The following is a 22,129-nucleotide window of genomic DNA, read 5'->3' on the forward strand; positions in this document are numbered from 1 at the left end:
TTCGATTCTGGGCAGGGCACATGCCCGGGTGGGGGCTCCATCGCCAGTGTGGGACGTGCAGGGGGCAGCCGATCCATGCTTATCTTTCATCATTGATGTTTCTATCCTCTCTCCCTCTCCCTTCCTCTTTGAAATCAATAAAAATATATTTAAAACATAATAAATAAATAAACAGCCTAAAACATATTTGCCAAAAGGCATAGTATTTTGGGGGTGGCAAAAGTTTGGTTCCCCTCACTGCCCACTGTTGGCTAGACTTGCCAATGACTAACACATTTTTGTGTTATAGGTAGTATGTATTACTATGTTCTTACAATAACATAAGCTAGAAAAAAGAAAACGTTATTAAGAAAACCATGAGGAAAACACATTTACAGAATTTATTGGGGGGGTGGAAATCCATGGATAAGTGGACCTGTGCAGTTCAAACCTGGGTGGTTCAAGAGTGAACGGTATTTATTAACCACATTTATTTACTCTTTTAACTTTCCTGCATATGGCTTCATCTGTCCTCTCCTCCTGAGCTGTTCTCCTGCTTATTCTGGTTCCAGCTGCATATCTTGGGGCAGGATCCACCGTCACACTCCTGCACCAAACACTTAATCTCGAAGTAGTAGCTCCCGAAGCCTCTGCCTGTGCCCTGAAATGGAATCGTTCAATATTCCAGCACATTCTCAACCTCAAGTATCTTAAAACAGTAAAAGATGGCTTACATAAGTTATTTGATAATTGCACAGGAAACAAACAAAAGAACTCTTCACTTAAACTTACCAACTTTATGATGTCATCTCCGCTCATCTTTACTGTTGCCAATGTTCCAGACACCTGAAATGATGTGTGTTCTTTGCTTGTTGAGTTGCAGGGTCCTCGACATATCTTATTAGACAAGCTCACTAACTTTCAGACTACTCGCACTATCCATTTCTTTTTTAAAATATTTTTTTATTGATTTCAGAGAGGAAGCGAAACATCGATGAAGCAGAATCATTGAGCAGTTGCCTCCTGCACGTCCCCTATTGGGGATTGAGCCCAAAAGCCAGGTATGTTCCCTGACCTGGAAATCAAACCATGACCTATTGGTTCATAGGTCAATGCTCAACAACTGAGCCACACCGGTCAGGTTGCGTTATCAATTTCTAATGGAGTTATGTTTAAAATCTCAATTTTTCTTTTAATTTTATTAGTTTGTTATGTTACTCATGATTGTTAATGTTCTTGGTGAGTTGTCCTGTCCTTTAAAAAATGACCCTGGTGATCATGGTACCTCCCCTGTCAGGTAGGTAGTCACTCCCTGTTTCAGAGGTCCCGGAGATCTCAAAAAGCTATTTATTTTATTTTATTTTTTTAGCTTCCTGCCTCCTGGGTTAAGGTCCACCGTCACGCTCCTGCACCAAATGGCCATCTGTAATTTTAAGAAAAGGAGAATTGAGAAAACAGGAAACTGACTTTTTTGGGAGTGTAAGCACAAACAGGAAAAGGAAAAGGATGACATTTGGTGGATACAGATCATTTCATTTTAAAAGGAAAAATAATCTCTTATGGGTAATGAAAAATCTCAAAATTTAGGAATGCAGGTAAAAAATAAAGTCCTTGCCCAGCTGGTGCAGCTGAGTGTCAACCTATGAACCAGGAGGTCACGGTTCATGTCTGGGTTTCGGGCTTGATCCCCAGTGTGGGGTATGCAGGAGGTAGTTGCTCAGTGATTCTCTCTCATCATTGACGTTACTATCTCTCCCTCTCCCTTCCTCCTTGAAATCATTAAGAATAAGCTACCTCTTGATGGCAGAAAACAAACAAACAAAGAAACAAACAAAATAAAGTCCTTAAAAAATGCATAACTCTGACTGGTTAAATAATTATACTGGTTTGTTCTTGTGGCATACATAGTATTTATGAGATATTTTTAAATAGAAAAATGTGAATTATTATGGTTTGGGTGATATGCTATTTTCCATATTAAAGACAGCACAGCAAAAACCACAACAACTAGTTGAATGGCAATAATTCACCTCCCAATGACTTCATATGATGTGTGAAGCAGCTTGTTAAATGAATCAAAACATGTCTTGTAATATAAAAAATATGAAAATAAGTCACATTCAATGTTTTGCATATAGTTTCTAAAAACAGAGCCTATGAGTAAAGAAATGCTCATGAACAAGAAAATCCTTAGAAGCATTAAATAAATTCTTTCTCGTTTACTTAATCAAATCTGCTCTCCATAAAAATAAATGAGAAATTATAAATTTAGTCTAAAAAGCAGAGCCAGGCGGTTTTATAGCCTGAGGGTCCCTTGGAAATCATCTGAATCCAAGCTCTCACTTCATAGATGAAACAGAACTGAGAGTCAGGTGACTCGCCTAATGCCAAGGGTAGCCCAGTGCACGGCGGAGTGTGGACTGGAAACCACAGTCCTGATGCACAGGACTGCCCCCCACCACAGCACCCACTGTTCCCAGGCTGCCACAGGCCTTTCTCTGGGCAGGTGTCATTTTCTCTTTAACCTTAGCAGTACTAGAAGCAAGAACATGCATGACTGGATCAGCCCTCAGTGGTTCACAAGATTGTTTTTCCAAAGTATCTGCAGTTGGCAAAAGTAACTGTTGATTTTATTAATAGCAATCCATATGACAAGAATACATTCAGGAGCGCAGGAACCAGAAATAAAACTTCTTTTCAGAGCAAAAGATCATCGCTGTCACAGAAGCACCTGCACTGTGTCTAGGGGTACCCAGGATATTGGGCACTTGACAACTTCAGTTCTGTAATGATAAGTTACCATTACAGTAAGTCTTAGGCTCACACCCAAAGAGCCCCCAGTTCTTGTTAAGCAACATTCAACTCTGCTTGTAACACTGCGTGTTCTTAGCCACAGAACTGTCTATACTCATGGACTCTATATCCTGACCTCTCACACACCGACTAAGCCCAATCCAGTCTGCTTTTTCGCCTCCGTCACTCTACCGAAGCAGCCTTACTAAGGTCAACAAACTGCCAGTACAATTGCTATTTTTCTGTCCATGTCTATTTTTCTGTCCATGTCTATCTTGACTTCTCGGCAATTATCACAGTTGTCTACCCTCGCTCCCATTACATCATCATCCTCACTTTCCTTCTCCTCTTCTCTTCCTTTTCAATTTCCTTTGCAGAATTAGCTTCCTCTACCAGTATTTGCTGGAGTTCCTCAAGGTTCAGTAGACTTTTTGCTTTATACCAAGCTCATCCTGGTCTGTTTTCATCCTTATTGGGTATACACCATTAACTCTCCAAGTTTTATCTCCACTCCAAGTCAAATACTTCCTAACTCCTAGATCTGTTTATCCGATTATTTAGTTCACATCTTTTATCGGATGCCTGGAAATCCAGACGGCTGTGTATGAACTCATCACCTTCCTCCGCCCTTGTGTTTCCTAAGAGGATGGCACCATTCTCTACCGAGCTGTGCAAATCAGACACATGGGTTATTGACTCACCCTCTCCTGTGCCCTTCATTTCAGTTCATCTCAAGTCCAGTGGATTCCGTAGACTAAATTCTCTTTAATGTATCCAATTCTATCCTCTCACCACCATCCTTCCAAGCAATCACTTCTTACTATGGTCATCACCCAACTGGTCTCCTGGCATCCCTCTGGTTCTCCTTCTTTTGCTTCAAAACAATGGGGCTGCCTGTGCCATCCATCAGAACACCCCTCCACTGAAGAACACACCCGCTTGCTCTTCTTCGATTTCTCCCATAGCCTACAAGATGTTCTGTGGTCTCAGGCCGGCCGGCATTCCAGGCTCATGTCACACTCTCTCTCCCCCTTCCCCATACGCCATCCTTTCTGCAGTTCTTTACACTCGTAATTCCTCCAACCAATGGGCCTTTTCCTGGGCTGTGCCCTTTGCTTAGCTAACTTCTATGCTTTCATCAGATTTCAGCTCAACCATCCTTTCTCCATGGATGCCTTCACTGACGCCAATTGTGGGCCAGATTATTTGGTTATCTGCTCCAGAAAACCATGTTCTCGTTGGCATAATAAACTCACTTTGTTTTTGTTTAATTAATGTCTATCTTTTCTGCTAGACAGATGTCTCTTGGGGACATAGGGCTGTATTTGCACAGTGTCTGGCGCAGTACCTGGCACATAGCACACCTTCAGTAAAACCTTGTTGAGTGAATGAAATTACTGTGTTCCTAATGTTAGAAAGTATAATCCAGTACAAGTTTGGAAACAGAAACGCAAAACAGAATGTTTAGTAAATCTGATTTCCATTCTTTTAATCAGACTTTCACCTTTGGCCATTCTGCATATTCACTCGCTCAACAACTACTGGCAGAGCCAATGTGGAGTGCTTGATTAATGCTATTGTTCTTAAATAAATAAATTTAAAAAAGATGACTAATAAGCGTGGCAGTGTGGCTCAGTGGTTGAGCGTCAACTTATGAACCAGGAGGTCAGGGTTTAATACCCAGGCAGGGCCCATGCCCAGGTTGCAGGCTTGATCCCCAGTAGGGGGAGTGCAGGATGTAGCCAATCAATGATTCTCTGTCATCATTGATGTTTCTACATCTCTTTCCCTCTCCCTTCCTCTCTGAGATCAATAAAAATATATTTAAAGTAAGTAAATAAATATAGCAATGTTTAAAAAGTATTTTAAAAAATGAAACAAGAGAAAGCTTGGCTCACTTTAGAGAGAGATTCCTCCTTTCAGTTATTTTAAAAGGGACAAGGGGATTTTTTGCTTCATTACATTCTGAATATTTGGGAGCTGGACTGGTCAGCGTTCCCACTGCACGAACACAGTGTGCGATGCTATCGTTCTTCCACTGGTTCTAATAGGCAAAATAGGCAACATGAAAGTAAAAGCATCAGGTTCTCTTTATTTTACAGGTAAAAACGGAACTTCAGTCATGTAACAGAGGATAAGAAACAAGTGCAATTATATCTGTAACAGGACGGGGGGTGAACTCCACAGCACCGAGCTTCCGGCGTGCCTCTGGGCTGGTCCTGGGCATCTGGAACATTTCCCCCGGAATTTCCTTCCTTGTCGATGGGAAGACATCCTCAGGGTCAAACCTGTTTACCAGCCTTTAGGTCCAGGAGCACATATTTTATTCAATTACATACTAGTATATGGACCCCACCCTGTCTTGCTCCAACTTTCTCACTGCATTCCTCCTGACACCAGTCATTCATTATAACCCTCCCCCAGCATTTACTATACCTCCCGCCCCAACGTGTATTTACAATTTTGGAGAATGTGTACATGGCACAGGTTAACTCAGCTGCTAGTGCACAGACATCACATGATCCTCACTGTGCTGGGATATTTTCCTCCAGCTTTGGGGAAATAATTATGTACACTGAGAACCGCAGTAGACAAACAATGCTTGACGCTCATCTGCTAAGACAAATTGTTCTGTACTTCTTAGCACAGTAAGATATGTTTTTAGAAACTGAGAACCAAAGATCATTTAAAACACAAGCGGAAAAATCACACATACCAATCATACAACAGATTGACCGATACACTGAAATTCTGTCAAAAATAGATTTTCCTCGAGGCTTTCATTTCAAACAAGTCAGGAAAAAAATCCTAAAAAACCCACATGGCTCTTTGTCCTCTTAAGAGTTGCTTTCTTATTTAAAGTTTAAAAATAGTATTTAGAAAAAGAATTATTTATTACAAGAGGGTTTAGCTGTCTCAGTCAACTTATTGTGAGATGTTAACAACAATTGCTTTTAATGTACTAATGTCAAGAAGTTGGGAGGCAGAAATAAATTTTGCAAGTAAATACATGGCACTATGTATCTCCTAGGGTGGGACTTTTGTATTTCCCGTATAGTCTAAGAAAAAACAATTATTCCTGTTCTGGCTGGTATGGCTCAGTTAGTTAAGCATTGTCCTGTGCACCAAAAAAGTGGCAGTTCGATTCCTGGTCAGGGCACATATCAAGGTTCTGGGTTCGACCCCTGGACAGGGTGTGTATGGAAAGCAACTGATCAATGTTTCTCTGTCACAATGTTTCTCTCTCTCTCCCTCTCCCTCTCTCTCTCTCTCTCTCTCTCTCTCTCTCTCTCTCTCTCTCTCTCTCTCTCTCTCTCTCTCTCTCCCCACCCCCCATTCCTCTCTTTAAAAGTCAATAACATTTAAGGAAAAAAAATTAAAGTTAAAAATTGATTCCTTTAAAAACTCATAGATCTAAACATTGATCCTTTTTCTACTTCTCTTTCAAATATTTCCTAACAATTCACTCAAATCCTCAATGCCAAAGAAAGGCCCGCTAATGCCTCCAATGGGGGCGGGGTGATCGGGGCAGTAGGGAGTAATAGCAGAGGGGTGGTATTAAGAAATTACTAACATGAGCCCTGGCCGGGTCGCTCAGCTGGCTGGAGCATCATTCTGTACAGAGGAAGGCTGTGGGTTTGATTCCTGGTTAGGGTACATACCTGGGTTGTAGGTTTGGTCCCTGGGGTGCATATGGGAGGCAACCAATTGATGTTTATCTTGTACATCAATGTCCCCCCCCCCCCCCCTCTCTCCTTCCTCTCTAAAATCAATGAAAACCATATCCTTAGGTGAGGATTTAAAAAGAAGAAAAAAGAAATTGCCAACATGAAAGGCTCAAAGAGACCAGGAGAACAGTTACCAAGATAATAAGAAACCTGTCCAGTTCCAACTATAGTCTTTTTTTGGGGCCATTTGAACATGGAACTATTTTGTTCTTTAACTTCACATATATTGGTAGAGTTCACTGAGAGCTCAAAAACAAGAGACTGCAGGGTTTTTTGGATAATGTATAACTTTTTACATCAATTTTCCACTGGAAAAACAGTACACTGGAATTCAATTTTGTTTTATGGTTTTCTGTCCTACACTTTGTTTTATATAAATTATATTTCATTTCTACAAATGAATTAAGCAGGAAGTTACACTAAACCAACTAAAACAGAAATGATAGATTTAAATTCTGACTTGAATGCTGGCCAAAATGATAAGAGAGCTCACACTGGAGACCATCCACAAGCAAGGAGAGAAGTCCTATGTGTCTTCTTCGGAAGAGTATGAACACTTCAATACCAGGACACACCTGTAGTTTAGTGACATGAAGTCCTCTGTCACTATTACAAAACTTTAATTCATTTCATGTACTTCATTTGGTATAACCAAACCATCCTACATACTTCATACAAGTGTGACCTTTCAAAAGAGTCATGAGTTGAGTTCTTAAAAATAAAAGTACTCTAACTGAAAAAGCCATATAAAATTCCCTTTGTGTTACTTCTTGTAAACCATCATTCAATGAATTCTGCAGTGTAATTCTTTTTCTTCTTTGAAAGCAACTTGCAGGTTTGACATTTTTTAATCTTGGGATGGTTTTCTTTTCTCCACAAAAACCCAATTAAGGACGTTGTACCAATTTACTCTTACTTCCTTCCTGTTCACTGAGCTTAAAGTGGGTATAGGCGAGGATGCCAAATAATGTACACAACATGCCAAGACACTGATTAACTGACAGCGGGTCCTTAAATAAAACATAGCCTCCAAATAAAGTGATGCAGAACTTGAAGTGTCCAAACATGTTGTAGCTGAGGTTTTGGGATAAGGATAAAAAGGAGTAACAAGCTAGGAGCTATATTCACTCACACACACACACACACACACACACACACACACACACGTGTGCGGAGCAACAGCTTCCTTTCTCAGTTGGTTGGGCGTCTTCCTGCGCACTGAAAGGTCAATGGTTCAATTCCCAGTGAGGACACATGCCCTGGTTAAGGGCTCAATGCCTGGTAGGGGTTGTGCAGGAGGCAGTCAATTGGTATTCTGCTCTCACATCAATATTTCTCTCTCTCCCTCTCCTTTCCTCTCTCTCTAAGGAAAAAAAAAAAAATGTTTTAAGAAATACCCAGAATCCAATACCTTCTCACTGTACCCACTGCTACCATCTTGGAACCAAACCACTGCTATTTCCAAATTAGAATATTACAATGGCCTTGGCAATTTCCTTTCCTGCCTTGCTTCATGTAGTCCAGTGGTTTGGCTGCAGGATGGAAGCAGTGGATCTAGTGAGGGGTGGATTCTGCCACCTAGACAAGGTCTGATACATGACTGGGGACAGGGAGTGCTACTGGTATCTACAGAGGTCAGGGATGCTGCCAAACATTTTATGATGCCTAGGATGGGCCCCTGCAACAAAGAACTGTCTGGCCAAAAAGGTCAATAGCACTGATTTGGGAAACCCTGCTTTATTCTTGACACAGTGGACCAGAGTGACTCTATCTATCTATCTATCTATCTATCTATCTATCTATCTATCAAAGCCTAATATGCTAAGTGTCCTCTGACCATTCGACCAGTTGCTCTGATGTGCACTGACCACCAGGGAGCAGACGTTCCGACCAGTAGGTTAGCTTGCTGCTGGGGTCCAGCTGATCGGGATTGGGCGAGACAGGCTGGACATGCCCTGGCGCCCTCTCACTGTCTCTCCCCTGTTGGCCAATCTCTTACAGTCCCTCCCCAGCCTCTAAAATATTTCTTCTAATTAACTTCCTTTCAATGTGCATGAATCTGTGCACTGGGCCTCTAGCTAGAACATAAGTAAAATCATGTCATTTCTCTGCTCAAAACTCCAGCGGCTTCCCTTCTCACTCAGAGGAACAGTCCTCTGTAAGAGCTCTGCCCACCTGGCTCCCTGGCTCCTCTCAGTCCTACTCCACATCTCCCCCTGCACTTCCTGCTCCAACCACGAGAGCTCCCTTGTTCCTTAGGGCTCCTCACCTACCCTTCTTTCGTTCCCTCGCCTGGAATGCTATTCATCCTGATCTGCCTGGAGTTATTCTTTCCCTCAGGTCTTTACTCAAAAGTCCCCTTCTTACAGAGGCCTTCCTGACTTCTCTCCCTAAAATTTCACTCTGTCCACAACATTTCATATCCTCATCCCTGCTTTATTTTTCCTCCCTGGCACTTAACACAAATCTGTATATTTTCTTTTTGTGTTTTGTTGATAGCCTGTTTAAGCCCATGAGAACCAAGTTGGGTTTTTTTTTGTCTATTTCATTATAGCTCCAGTAGATATTCAATATGTAAATATTAAGTCATTGAACAGTTTACAGTGGGTGTTCAATAAATGTCTGTTGAATGCATAAGGGCACACACTGGATGCCTTGACGTGGCAGCATGGTGCATGAGTTTGGGGACCAGGCTGCATGGTTTGAAATCTAGATGCAACACTTCTCAGTTACTCGACCTCGGGTTATTGACATTCTCTGCACCTCAACTTCCTCCTCTGCAAAATAAAGTTAACAGAATTTACCTCACAGAGCTGCTGTGGGAACTAAATGCCTAACATACCCAAGGTGACTGGAAAAGTACCTGGCACAAAAAAACATTTCTCTATTTTTTTTAAAATTATTATTATTGCTGTTATTTATTGATAGTTGGCTAGTAGGATGCTTTTTTACTTTGATGACATCAGTATATGATGACATGACATTACTAAACTACCTCTCTGATATAAAAAAAAATCCATTCTTTGCATTTGCCTAAGAGTGGAATAAAGTGAAATGAGAAAAGAAACAGAATGACAAGCAGAATGTTAAGAGTTTGATTCAGACATTCAGGGTATGACTTCATTTCTTAAATACTGAGAAAAACAGGCACACCCATATCCACATAAGGTTAAAAACATATGATGAAATTCAGAGGTCACATGCCAATTTCAGAAGCCTGGTTATATTTTGTTATATGTATAACCCCACCTCTACTTTATTACTATAGATAACTGAGAATTGACTGACCACCCAAGCATCCATCCCATATTCAACCGCAAATATTCATTTAACCCCTCTGTGCAAAAAATGGTTTTTCTATGCTAATTTTTACAAGGGAAATGGTCATCTATGACTTGAGAAAATGAAAAAATGTTCATGATACAGAAGGCTAATCCATTTTCCCAGATTACATTTCTTTAAATTTCTATAGACTTTAGTGTGGAATGAGATAATTAAAGATTAAAATAACTCACTCTACTCAATTCAGGCCATGCAGTAAAGGAAGTTAATGTGATGGTGTATTAGAAAATATAAAAGACTATGCATTTGTAAGTCATTAGGAAAAGGATACGTGACTGGTGAAGTGTTCCCAATGATCCAATAAATTGATAAGTTCACCATGAAAGCTATTACTCCAGATAGAAGCACCATAAGCTACAAATAAAACAAAAGAATCATTAATGCAGCTTCAATCATTATAATCTTCCAGGGAAAATACATTTCATTAGGCATTTCTAAAAACTCAAATATCAACCATTATAAACCAAATTTTTAAAAAGAATCAATTTATACCCTGGCTGATGTGGCTCAGTTGGTTGGGCATTGTCCCTTCACCAGGAAGTTGCCGGTTTGATTCCTCGTCAAGGGCACATGCTTAGATTTGGGGCTCGATCCCCAGTAGGGGGTGTGTAAGAGGCAGCTGATCATCGATGTTGTGCTCTCACATTGATGTTTCTCTCTATCTCCCTCTCCCTTCCTCTCTCTAAAAATCAATAAACTATTCTTTAAAAAAAAAAAAAAAAGAATTAATTTGAAAGACAACAAGAATTGAAGGTAAAAGAATAAAATGAATAATGTTCAGAAATGTAATTTTGTCTAGAAAACTCAAAGGAAAATTCTCCAATAATATCCTGCCTCTGAATGTGAATATCCAGGTTCATTTTCTTATCCATCTAAAGAAAAATTACTTTTAAAAAATTTATTATTATTAAAAAATCAGAAAATAAATATAAACATAAAATAATTCTTATAACCCCAACCATCAACCACTATTAATACTTTAGCATACATCCTTCCAGATCTCTCTTCTATTGAATTGATCATATTTGTTCTTATTTACAATAAATCAATATGTATTCATTGGATATCTACAAAACAAGGCTATGCCTTGTGAGGAACACAGTATGTTCTTGTTCTCAAAGAGCTTAGAAAACACTTAAGGACACAAAGTCATGGTAATCATAGCTTATACTTACATAGACATTATTACGTGCCAAGAATCGTTCTAAATGTTTGACATATATTAATTCACTTAATCCTCACAAACCACACAAGGTAGTAACATATTATCCCTTTTTATCGATGAGAAAACAGAACACAGTGAAATGAAGTGATCTGCCTGAGATCACAGAGCCAAGAAGTGGCAGGGCTGAGATTAAAATCCGGCAATCTGCAGGCCCAGAACAGCAGTAGCCAAGCCCGGAGCATCCAGGCTGGGAGCGGCCAGACTCGGAGCGGCCAGGCCCGGGGCAGCCGGGCCCAGAGCAGCAGGGTCTGGTGCGGCCAGACCCGGAGCAGCAGCTGCCAGGCTGAGAGCGGCCAGCCCCAGAGCAGCGGCTGCCAGGCTGGGAGTAGCCAGGCCCGGAGCGGCCGGGCCCGGAGCAGCAGCAGCCAGGTCCAGAGCAACTAGGTAGGGAGCGGCAGTGACCAGACCCGGAGCAGCTGGTTGTGGAACGAACCAGAGCAACAGAGGCCAGGCCCGGAGCAGCCAGGCCCCGAACAGCTCGCTCCTCGCCTGCCCCTGCCCCACGGCTGCCTCTCAGACATGGCTGGAAACTTTTGTGGGAACTTGAGGGTCTGCTGAATCAAGTGATGAAGGCTTAGATCTGGATGTGTTGAGTTAGTATAGGGCTGGGGTGTTGATCTGTGAGTGCCTTGGGTGGGGCCTGGATGAGGCTGGTTGACCTATTTGGAAATGTCTTTTGTGTGAAATGTATCATTGGGCATGTGATGGTATTATTGATATGAGAAAATGCTAAGTAACTGATTTACTATCTAAAAAGGGATTTACTATCGGGGAAAGAGAGGGAGGAAGAGACTGAACATAAGCTGCACCTATGGATGAGGACAATGGGGGATGGGGAGGGGGCGGAGGGTGGGGTGGGAACCTGGTGGAGGGGGGAAGAAATGAGGAACCTTTGTAACAATATGAACAATAAAGATTGATTTAAAATAAATAAATAAATAAATAAAAATATTTTTATTAAAAAAATAAATAAATAAATAAAATAAAATCCGGCAATCTGGTAATGGAAATCCTGCTCTTAGCCCACTCTGCTACGCTACCTCTTAGCCACATGACAGTGAGAGTGCAACGCAAGATTTCTGGCTCAGGCAATAAAAGAATATGAGCTACCTCATTTATAGGCAAACAGATAATATATGATCTATATGAATCTCTAGGTAAGACATGCCGTTTGGATCTGGAATAATGAGAAAAGTCTTTGGATTTCAAATATATGTGTCCATTAAAGAAAAAAGAGGGGGCAGGGTTTCAAGCAGAGAGAACAGTATGGGCCAAAGCATGGATGCAGGAAAACAAAAGGTACAGACATAGGACAGTGAATAAGACAAACTTGGCTGAGGACTGGGGAACAAAGTGAGCTGAACCACTGTGTACATACACAACATTCTGTTCAAACCTACCTCACAATTTTACTTTAAAAGTTATAAAGTTATTTGCTATTTCTAAAATAAGAGAGTTTAGATAAAATATCAGTTATGATTTTAATTAGTAAGAAGTTTACATTCCAAAGAGATGAGTAAGTCATATTTGAAGATTCTTTTGTCCCATGTGGGTTTTTTCAGTTTCAGATCAGCACAGCCATAAGAGGCCTAGTGGAGTTGGATTTGTGTCTTATTTAGGTAAAGAGAGTAAGCCATCATTTGTTTTACAAAAGTGAGGCCCCTTACATTTTCTTTCTTTATTTTATCTTATTTTTTTAAATTAAATTGATTGGGATGACACTGGTCATAAATTTTTAATTAAGGGAAACTTGATCCTTAAATATTTAAAAAATATATATATTTTATTGACTTTTACAGAGAGAAAGGGAGAGGAATAGAGAGTTAAAAACATTGATGACAAACATCAATCAGCTGCCTCCTATACGCCCCCTACTGGGGATCGAGCCAGCAACTAAGGTACATGCCCTTGACCAGAATAGAACCCTGGACTTTTCAGTCTAAGGGCCGACATTCTATACTCTGAGCCAAACTGGTTAGGGCAACTCCTTGAAGGTTTTAAAAACTGCTAGTAGAAATATATCATTGTTAATTTTATTGAGTTCACAGAATATTACATACCTATTTTTGATGACTTAGCATTAAAAATACAATTACAAGCTCTACTTTGAGGCAATGATGCCCTCTAGGGACATTAAAGAAGGAAGGTGACTTTAATTTAAATGGCCTTAGACCTGCTGTGCACTGTTTCTTTGACTTGCCCTTATGGCCTTTCTGCTGGGATAATGCCCTCTTCTTTCAAATCTGTCAGAGGACCTATGGCAAAAAACCTCTCCCTTTCTAATGTAAGATGTCTAAGCTGCAATGGTTTGAAGACCAGATCATTATTTATCACTTTTGTAAAATTAATAGAAAATATCTGACAGAGGGGACAGCCATTTCTACTTTGGAAAAAAGGGTTTAATGTCGGTGGGGCTTACTCGGGGTGGGAATGGCTGGGGAGGGGGGAGTCAAGCGGGGCAAAAAGGAGACATGTAAAATTTTAGATAATAAAAAAAAAAAAAAGGGTTTATGTCTAAGCACATGAATTTAAGACAACTATCAATCTGCTTACAGGCAGCATAGTGGATTGGTTAAGAATATGGACTTTGGAGCCAGAAAACATCGATTCAAATTCTAGCTCTGCTTTCTAGCATAGGATCTCAAGTCAGTTACTTAACTCTGTCCGTTTCCTCATCAGTCAATATAGGGAGAAAATAGCATGGATCCGCACAATAACATTGTTGTAAGTAAGTTAATATTTGCAAAATGCTTAGAAAAGAGCCTAAAATAGACTAAGGGTTAAGTAAGTTTGATAAGTTAACACCACTAACAAAAATCATTCCTACTGACTGTGTTCCAAAGGTTACATGGGAAGCAGACATTCCTTCCCTAAGTGGGGATTATACTTTCTAGCTTAAAATGTCACCAAAGTACATATCCCTTTGATCTGCAATTCTACTCTTAGGATTCTAACTTAATTAAAAGAGGTACCAGTTCACCCTAGCCAGTTTGGCTCAGTGGCTAGAGCATCGGCCTATGGACTGAAGGGTCGCCGGTTCTGATTCTGGTCAAGGGCACATGCCTGGGTTGCAGGCTTGATCCCCAGTAGGGGGCGTGCAGGAGGCAGCCAATCAATGATTCCCAATTATCATTGATGTTTTTGTCTCTCTCTCTCTTCCCCTTCCTCTCTGAAATTAATAAAATATATATACATTTTTTTTTTAAAAAAGAATTGCTTTAAAAAAAAAGATACTTTCATGAGATATTACGTGAGAAAAGTTATATACAGAAAATCATGTGATATAATGCCATTTCTGTAACAAAACAAATGTTTATTTCATATAAATACATGTGTGCTTTGTGTATGTTGATATATGGGTGTGTATACCAAGGAGAAAAATATGAAAGAACAAATACTAAATGTTGACATGACTTACTTCAAGGAACAGGAATAGGATAATGAGATGTGGAAGTGTGCATGGGTAGGAGTACTAGGGAAAAGGAATCTATGATTTTTAAAAAAAAGCATATATAGTAAGGATCCATGCATATAAAATTATACATCCACACATACCAACACACATACGTGTGTGTTTATGTATCTGAAAAATAGATACATGAAATAATCACAAAAATAATAAATGTGATTATCTTAGTTCTAGAGGACCTTTACTTTCTTTATATTTTTATGTATGTTCAAAACCTATACAATGACCGTGTACTATTTTATATTATCAAAACAAAGCCAAGCAGCAAGTGAAAGTTAACTATAAGGGAGCTCCCATAAGAGTGTCAGCTGATTTCTCAACAGAAACATTTCAGGCCAGAAGAGAATGGCATGAAATATTCAAAGTGATGAAAAGCAAGGATCTACAACCAAGTCTACTCCAACCAAGGCTATTGTTTAAAATTGAAGGAGAAATAAAGAGCTTTCCAAATAAGAAAAAGTTAAAGGAGTTCATTATCACTAAACCAACCTTATAAGAAATGTTAATGGACTTCTTTAAGAAGAAAGAAGATAACAAAAACAAAATCAGTAAGCCTATATTTTCACTGTAAAAAAGTAAAATAAAAATAGATGCCTGAATTATTTGTGGGCTATGGCTTTGAGTGGTCAGAACGGTAATCAGGAATCAGCAGACCTGAATTTTAGGCCTGGTTTTGTCACTATCTGTCTGACCCTAAGCAAATCCCTTAACCTTCATGCCTCAGCTTCTTCATCTAAAAAAATAATCCTTAGTTTGCTTCCCTGAGAGGATAATGAATATTAAATGTGAGAATGGATCTGAAATAGTGCTCTGAACATTAAAATTGCATTAATAATAGAGGGATTGTTATCATCTTGTTTCTTTGACACAGAAAAACCATCAGAACTCACCAAAGCAGAGACTGACCAGGGGCTGAAGAGTCCTCCTTCTCCAAACAGGGGCTCAAAGAAGGGCACAGCGACCAGCAGCATGCCCGATGACATGGGAGCCTGGTAGTACAGCAGCTGCATCGAGTTAACTTGCAATTCATGCTGTTTGGCTCCTACCCACTGAAAATTAGGAGATAAAACCAGTTAGGCAGAAAAAAAATAGCATTACTCACTATAAAGCAAAGATGCAACTCTAGCCACAAAGATGGGAATGTGGGGCACAGGGGAAGAGGAAATGCCTGATCATTCTACAAGATTTTAAAGGTCAATAACATATACAAATGTTCTTAAAGCACCTTGGATGGGAGGAACTTTATTAATTCAGTGTCTGATCATGTATTTTTTTCCTGGAGAAAGCAAGTCCCTTACTTTCTCGTCTATTAACACAAGTGGACTCCGGGAATTATTTTCTTCTTTTTCTCATTTTAGTTTTTCTTTGCTTTCTTTCTTTTGATCACCTATTTTCTTCTGAATTATAGAGAAGAAGAAAAAGATCCTCTCTCCCCTTCTTATTCTAGTAAATGGGGAAGTCCATGCATACATGAGCTCACAAGCATAAGAAATCTCAGGAAAATATGGTAGGAATGGAAATTTTAGTCATTAGTAGGAATACAGATGCAGTGTCTGACTTCATTTCTTTCTAAAAAAAAAAAAAAAAACAACAACTGGGGGACAGGGAAAACTAATTAGAGACAGACAGGAACCTCAGTTACCCCATGTGGCTGCCAATGTAATGTGACTAGAAAGGTGTGTGAGGTCTTTCAATTCACGTTAAAAAGCCTAGTCAATGGGAAAAGGAATCTTTCTCTTTATGGATGACTTTTCTGTGGGTAATCTCCCAATAATACATGTCAAGAAATGAGATGGATCACAAACCCTAAACTATATCATTCAGCAGAACCAACGCTTCAAAGCCAAATCCCACCAGTCCTCTAAATGCTTCGCAATTATAACTGTTTAAGAAAGCTTGATAGGACCATTTGAATAAGATTTGGCAAAAACCGCCGAAACCAGTTTGGCTCAGTGGATAGAGAGTCAGCCTGTGGACTGAAGGGTCCCGGATTCAATTCTGGTCAAAGACATGTACCTTGGTTATGGGCACATCCCCAGTAGGGGGTGTGCAAGAGGCAGCTGATGGATGATTCTCTCTCATCGATGTTTCTAACTCTCTATTCCTCTCTCTTTCTCTCTGTAAAAAAAATCAATTATATATATATAAAAGATTTGGCAAAAACAGCCAGGCCTTTGAAAACCACTCCTACATAATTCTTTTTCCTGTTGGTCTGGGTATCCTATTACATACACTCTAAGTCTTTAGAAATTCACCAACACAAAAATAAAAGAGCAGGAAATCCAACACATACTCCTGCCAGCCTTAACTAACAGTCTTCTGTGACGATGAAGGACAAAGAATTGATTCTGCAGCTGCTGGCTCCTTGGGGCACCGCAGTGGGCAAAACGAATGCAGAGTGTACGCTGTCCTGCTGGCAGCCTCGCCAGGCAGCTGGGCATCTCTGGCACAGAACCGCCTGGTGAGTCAGGGCCTCTACTTCCTCTTCTTGAAACTGCTCCCTCAAAGGGCACCATCACTCCAACAGCTACATCCAAAGGGCTCCCTTCCAGTCTCCTCCTGCTGGAGCTCTCTGCAGAACCTGAAAAGTTCTCTTGGAAGAACCTGACCTCTGGTTCGCACTGCTTCCTTCCTCACCTCTTCCTTCACTTACTGTTTTTAAGGTTGGTGTCTGGCCTTCCTCTTTGAACTCCCTAACTGATTTCTATTACTATCTGCTGACATCTATAGCTCTGACCTCTTTCCTAGAGCATCCTTACACTTACATCTTCAATGGTTTATGAGTCATCTTCACCCACAAGCTTGTCAAACTCACGGCTGGTGGGCCGCATGCCTCATTTATTTAAAGAGGAAAATTCCTTTTACCATTGCCTGGGCTTTTTAAAGTGAACTGAAAGACCTCACACACCTTTCTAGCCACATTTATTTAAAAGAGGCATGAGGCCCGCCTGTCGCGAGTTTGACATGCTTGAGTCAGGACTTGTTTAAGATCAAGCTCATTTCTTCCTTCCCTAAATCAATTCCTCTTGTGTTGCTCCAATAATTGATATAATCTCCTCCGAGAATCAGCCTCCTTGCTTTCCTTACTCTTCAGATTCAATCAGGTCCCACTAATTCTTTCTTTAAAAGGTTTCTGGAGTGTTTTTCCTGACCTATTATTCTACCACCACTATGCTTGTTCAGCGCCCTCCTGTCTTCGCCTTGAACCACGGAGAGCTATGAACTGTCACCCTTCCTTCCCTCTCTTATTCATTCTTCACTACCACGAGTTATTTTTCTAAAACACAGGGAATGATCAAGTGACTCTCCTCTCCACACTCCGCTCCCAGTGCCTGCAGGATGAAGAGCACACTTCCTTCTCAGGACAGCTAAGACTCTGCCTCTGTTCCCACCCACCCCTCAGCCTCGTCCTTCCTCAAGGCCACTACAGTCTCACCAAACAAATCAAGTCCTCCAAGAATGCCCCCATCATCGCAAAGAAAGACCTCTGCTATACTTATTTGCTAAGCAAACTGTTCACTTTTCCATGAAGACTTAACTCACCACCTTCTGGGTAGAACTGCCACTTCCTCCCTGGTGTACCTCAGAACTTTCCTCATCCCCTGAGCTATCCTACTTGTGATTAGCTGTGCACACGTGTTTCTACCATACTGAATTGTAGCTGCTTTTCATCTTTGTATCCTCAAGGCGAAGCATAAAGCAGAGGAAATGTCTACTGAAGGAATGAATGACAGTCTTTCTACAACCGTCTTTCTATAAAGCTCATCACTCATCTTTTAACTCCTTTTAATGCTCCAGCAGAAAATAACTGAGAAATTACACCTGGTTACAATTTTCTTTAAAATGAATTTCTGGGAAACACATCTATTTTGTAACAGTACTTTTACCACCTACTAATAATGGAGAACTCTGCCCATTTGTTAGTCTACAATCATTCCTTGGTCAAGCTCATTTCAAATATCCACCTAAGGGATATCGAACCCTTTGATTTTAATCTATAACATGTTGGGACTTGTGTGAACAAAAATGTTCGTATTGGCATGAACAGTCAGTGCTCTGAATTTAAATGATATATAATGCATATAAAAAAGCATAATGTCCAACAAATAAAAGTTCTTGCCATAACTAATAAATATTTAATCCACACTGGGCTAAAAAAAAAAAAAAAAGTTCATTTAGCAGAAAAGAATGCTCATTTATTTTATCTAAAACAAAATTTAAACTCTCTGAAGTACACCCGGTATGATTTTCTTAAAGCACAAAGCTGAGCTTCCTCTGGTTATTCTCTGCAGGAAAAGACAATTTCTGGGAGCCAAGTGACAAGACTGAGTGGGTGCTCATCCTTTCATGCCTGTGGTGTACTTTTTTTTTTTTTTTTTTATAGTATTGCCTTTAAAAAAAAAAAAAAAAAAATATATATATATATATATATATATATATATATATATATATATATATTATTGATTTTTTACAGAGAGGAAGAGAGAGGGATAGAGAGTTAGAAACATTGATGAGAGAGAATCATTGATCAGCTGCCTCTTGCACACCCCCTACTGGGTATGTGCCCGCAACCAAGGCACATGCCTTTGACCGGAACAGAACCCGGGACCTTTCAGTCCACAGGCCGACGCTCTATCCACTGAGCCAAACCGGTTTCGGCTGGTGTCTTTTTTATATACTGCTTCTCTATCACTAAAATACGTATTCAACCCCAGAATGTTTACATAACAATGTTTCTGAGTGATCAGTTTTATAAAGTTTAAGATGCTAAGGCTGTCTCATTAAACTCCTAACACTCAGTAAGAATGCCTTAGTTTATAACTAGTGGATGCTTGCAAGAAAAGTAAAATTGGTTACGCATTTTTTACTCTAATTTCCCCATGCAGGCACACCCAGAATTTTCAGTCCAAGGTTTTCAGTATAGAGAAAATACTGTTTCACTGTCTCCTACACCAAGTTACTTCCCGCCCAATATGAAAAACAAAAAATATGCTTGTTCAGATTTTATGGTAATGAAGTAAGTGGATCCCTGAACAAATTTTTAATGAATGCCTTGCTATATAGGCAAGACACTGTGCCAGTACAAGAAGTGAAATACCCATTGCTATAAAACATTATATAGATAAATTATTCGAAGCCAATATACAAGTTGTAACCGTAGCATATTTTTTGAGGCAAAGATTTATAAATCTGCAATTTTCCTTTTCCATTCAAATTTTTGAAAGTGTACTCACTCCTTTCATAATGTTATAATTAAAGAGTAAATGATACATGTAACCAATGAACTCAGTCCTCAAGCAAAAAGTCTTATTACTTGTTTTGTGGAGACTTCCCAGAAAATAGTGTAACACCACCCCAAACTCAAACTGTTAAGCATGGGTATCATACACTTACAAACAGGTGGGTAGGTATTTGGTGAGCATCACACACCCAAGTTTCTCTGTCTCCTTTCTTCTCTTCACCTTGAGTCAGACAATTTAGGCAATGATGCTTTCTTCCTAACAGTCTATTGTCTCTATACTGTATTTTATAAACCTTGGGATACAGCTTCAATTATGAAATCTGCTAAAAAGGCACATAAAGAAAAAGAAAATTACCAACCACTTGGTAAAGGGATGTAACTAAAACACCAAGAGCAGCAAACACCATTCCAAGGAAATTAAACTTCACATCGTAATAAGAATTTAGGATTACACCTAAAGTTATAGGAATCTGTAAAGAAAAAGAGGTAAATGTTGTTCAGATTAAGTTCAAGAGTATTCCTTTCATGGTGTCTTACAAAGTTAACTTTTTTTTAAAAAAACATCCCTAGGAAACAATGAACCTCTATACATTTTTCTTTTCTATTTGAAAACATTGTTAATCCTGTTTCCTCAAAGTTAAATATGATAGTTCTCATTGTGTTACCTTTAATTCTATTTAAAGATTTGGGTAATGAGTTCATGCATTGACTTTGTAAGAAATGGAAACCAAATGCAGGGACACAGGTGGAAAAGAACCCCCAAATTGGTGTCTAAACAACATATAAACATAAACATATAAAAACAGCATTTGGATCTTAAATATTGTAAATTATTAAGTGTTAAAATTATTTTAGTCTATTTCCTTATATGTATAGATGCAGAAATCAATGCAGAATGTGGCTGCTGACATAGTCTGAGACATATTTTATCTTAAACCTTTAACGTTTATCGTACATGGTTTGGTTCCCCTGGGGGAGATGGGCAGTTTCTGGTTTGAGATTTTGCAAATATCTGATTCACTGACTTGCATTACCCAATACAGCTTTCCTTTCTTACCGATCCCAGCATTTAAGGATATTAACAAACAGTAGTTATTAAAATGCAGAAGCACACTTCTAGGCTAAGAGCCCAATGGAGTGTCAGGATGGCTTTTTTTCCATCTCCCCCAAATCAGCCTTAAACTGACATGCTCACACCTGTGTGGATTTCAAGATGATGGAAAAAAGCGTGGCCAGAGTTTAACATTCAAAATTCCCGGTGAAAAGGACAGTCCAGGAGGTGGGATGTTGGAGGAGCGCCTTGCGACGTTGAAGCTACTCACCAGCGTGAGCTGTATTTTGGTGGAAAAGGTTTTCTTGTAGCAGAGGGTCTGGATCACTATGATCACCGGCGTGGTCATGGCCTTGGCCAGCTGGTAGGTGCCTATGGTGTTGTTCTGCAGAGAAAGGTTGGTGAAGACCACGAAACCACAGAAGCTGAGGGCCAGGAGGAGGAGCTTGGAGGGCGGCAGGCTCTTGGGGGCAAAGATGTTCAGCTTCTGGCAGAGGTACAAGCCCAGCCAGGTGACCACAAAGTGCACCAGGGTCAGGCTCATGTTGGGGAAGCCGTGGTGCACGTAGATCCATTTGTTGAGGAACACGATGCAGATGGACACCAGCAGGTTGAGCAGGAGCCCGGCGGCGATGCGCCCGTTGCCCCTCACTCTCTCCGCCAGCGATGCCATGACCCCCGCGAAGCCGGGGCCCTTCGGTCCCCGAGAGGGACGCCCGGCCTGCCTCCGGCTGCCCTGGCCCTCCTCCTCCGCGGCCGTGGTCCCGCAGCCGCCGGCTTCAGCTTCTGGCCGCCTAGAGGGTCTCCGGCGAGCCACAGCAGAGTACACATGCTCCGCCGCCGCCCATGGAGCCCGAGGCGACGCGACAGCACGTCCCGCGCGACCCGCCCCCTGCCACGTGACTCGGGGCGCCGGCGATTCCGCCCCCAGCTGGGAGCCGAGCAGCCGCTACCCTGCGCAGCCGCATTGGGCTCTGGGTGCGCAGAGCTGCTTTCTTCGTTCTCTGTTCCTTCTTAGTCGCCTAATCTGGACCCATCTGAGTTTCTTAAGATGTTTGGTATTTTCTGTGTGTCAGTTAACTCCACTTGCTTGAGACTGCTACTCTCAAGCTGAGGGAATGGGCTGTGCACACGGTTGGTCAGCTTTATGTCTGAGACAGATGCTGAGCAATTTTAGTCCTCCAACTATACAGATTAGTCAGTATGATGAAACTTCATATATTCATCATGGTTCGTAAACAATGCAGGTTTTCTTTTTGTTTGCCCTTTTATCATTCTAGAAAAGTGTCCATTTTACTTA

The 22,129-nt window shown here is 40.5% G+C and overlaps 1 protein-coding gene across 3 annotated transcripts; it reads right to left on the reverse strand.

Annotated features, from left to right (window-relative positions):
- Positions 1 to 4,844: 4,844 nt before the first annotated feature.
- SLC35E3 (solute carrier family 35 member E3) lies at positions 4,845 to 21,725 on the reverse strand. Of its 3 annotated transcripts, none has more exons than XM_084876989.1 (6): positions 21,101 to 21,725; positions 20,138 to 20,248; positions 15,427 to 15,585; positions 10,114 to 10,196; positions 6,103 to 7,574; positions 4,845 to 6,030 (listed from the first exon to the last, which is right to left on the reverse strand). In XM_084876989.1, the coding sequence occupies exons 1-5, from the start codon at positions 21,500 to 21,502 to the stop codon at positions 7,388 to 7,390; spliced, it is 942 nt and encodes a 313-aa protein (XP_084733115.1). In that variant the 5' UTR covers positions 21,503 to 21,725; the 3' UTR covers positions 4,845 to 6,030; positions 6,103 to 7,387. The 3 variants fall into 3 exon arrangements, with proteins under 3 accessions (XP_084733115.1, XP_084733114.1, XP_084733116.1); XM_084876988.1 differs by having other exon boundaries at positions 4,845 to 6,034; XM_084876990.1 differs by lacking the exon at positions 15,427 to 15,585 and having other exon boundaries at positions 4,845 to 6,034; positions 21,101 to 21,718.
- Between the last annotated feature and the right edge of the window lie 404 nt (positions 21,726 to 22,129).

Source organism: Pipistrellus hanaki (genome assembly GCF_964339955.1).
Source record: "Pipistrellus hanaki genome assembly, chromosome: 3".
NCBI classification, from domain to species: domain Eukaryota; kingdom Metazoa; phylum Chordata; class Mammalia; order Chiroptera; family Vespertilionidae; genus Pipistrellus; species Pipistrellus hanaki.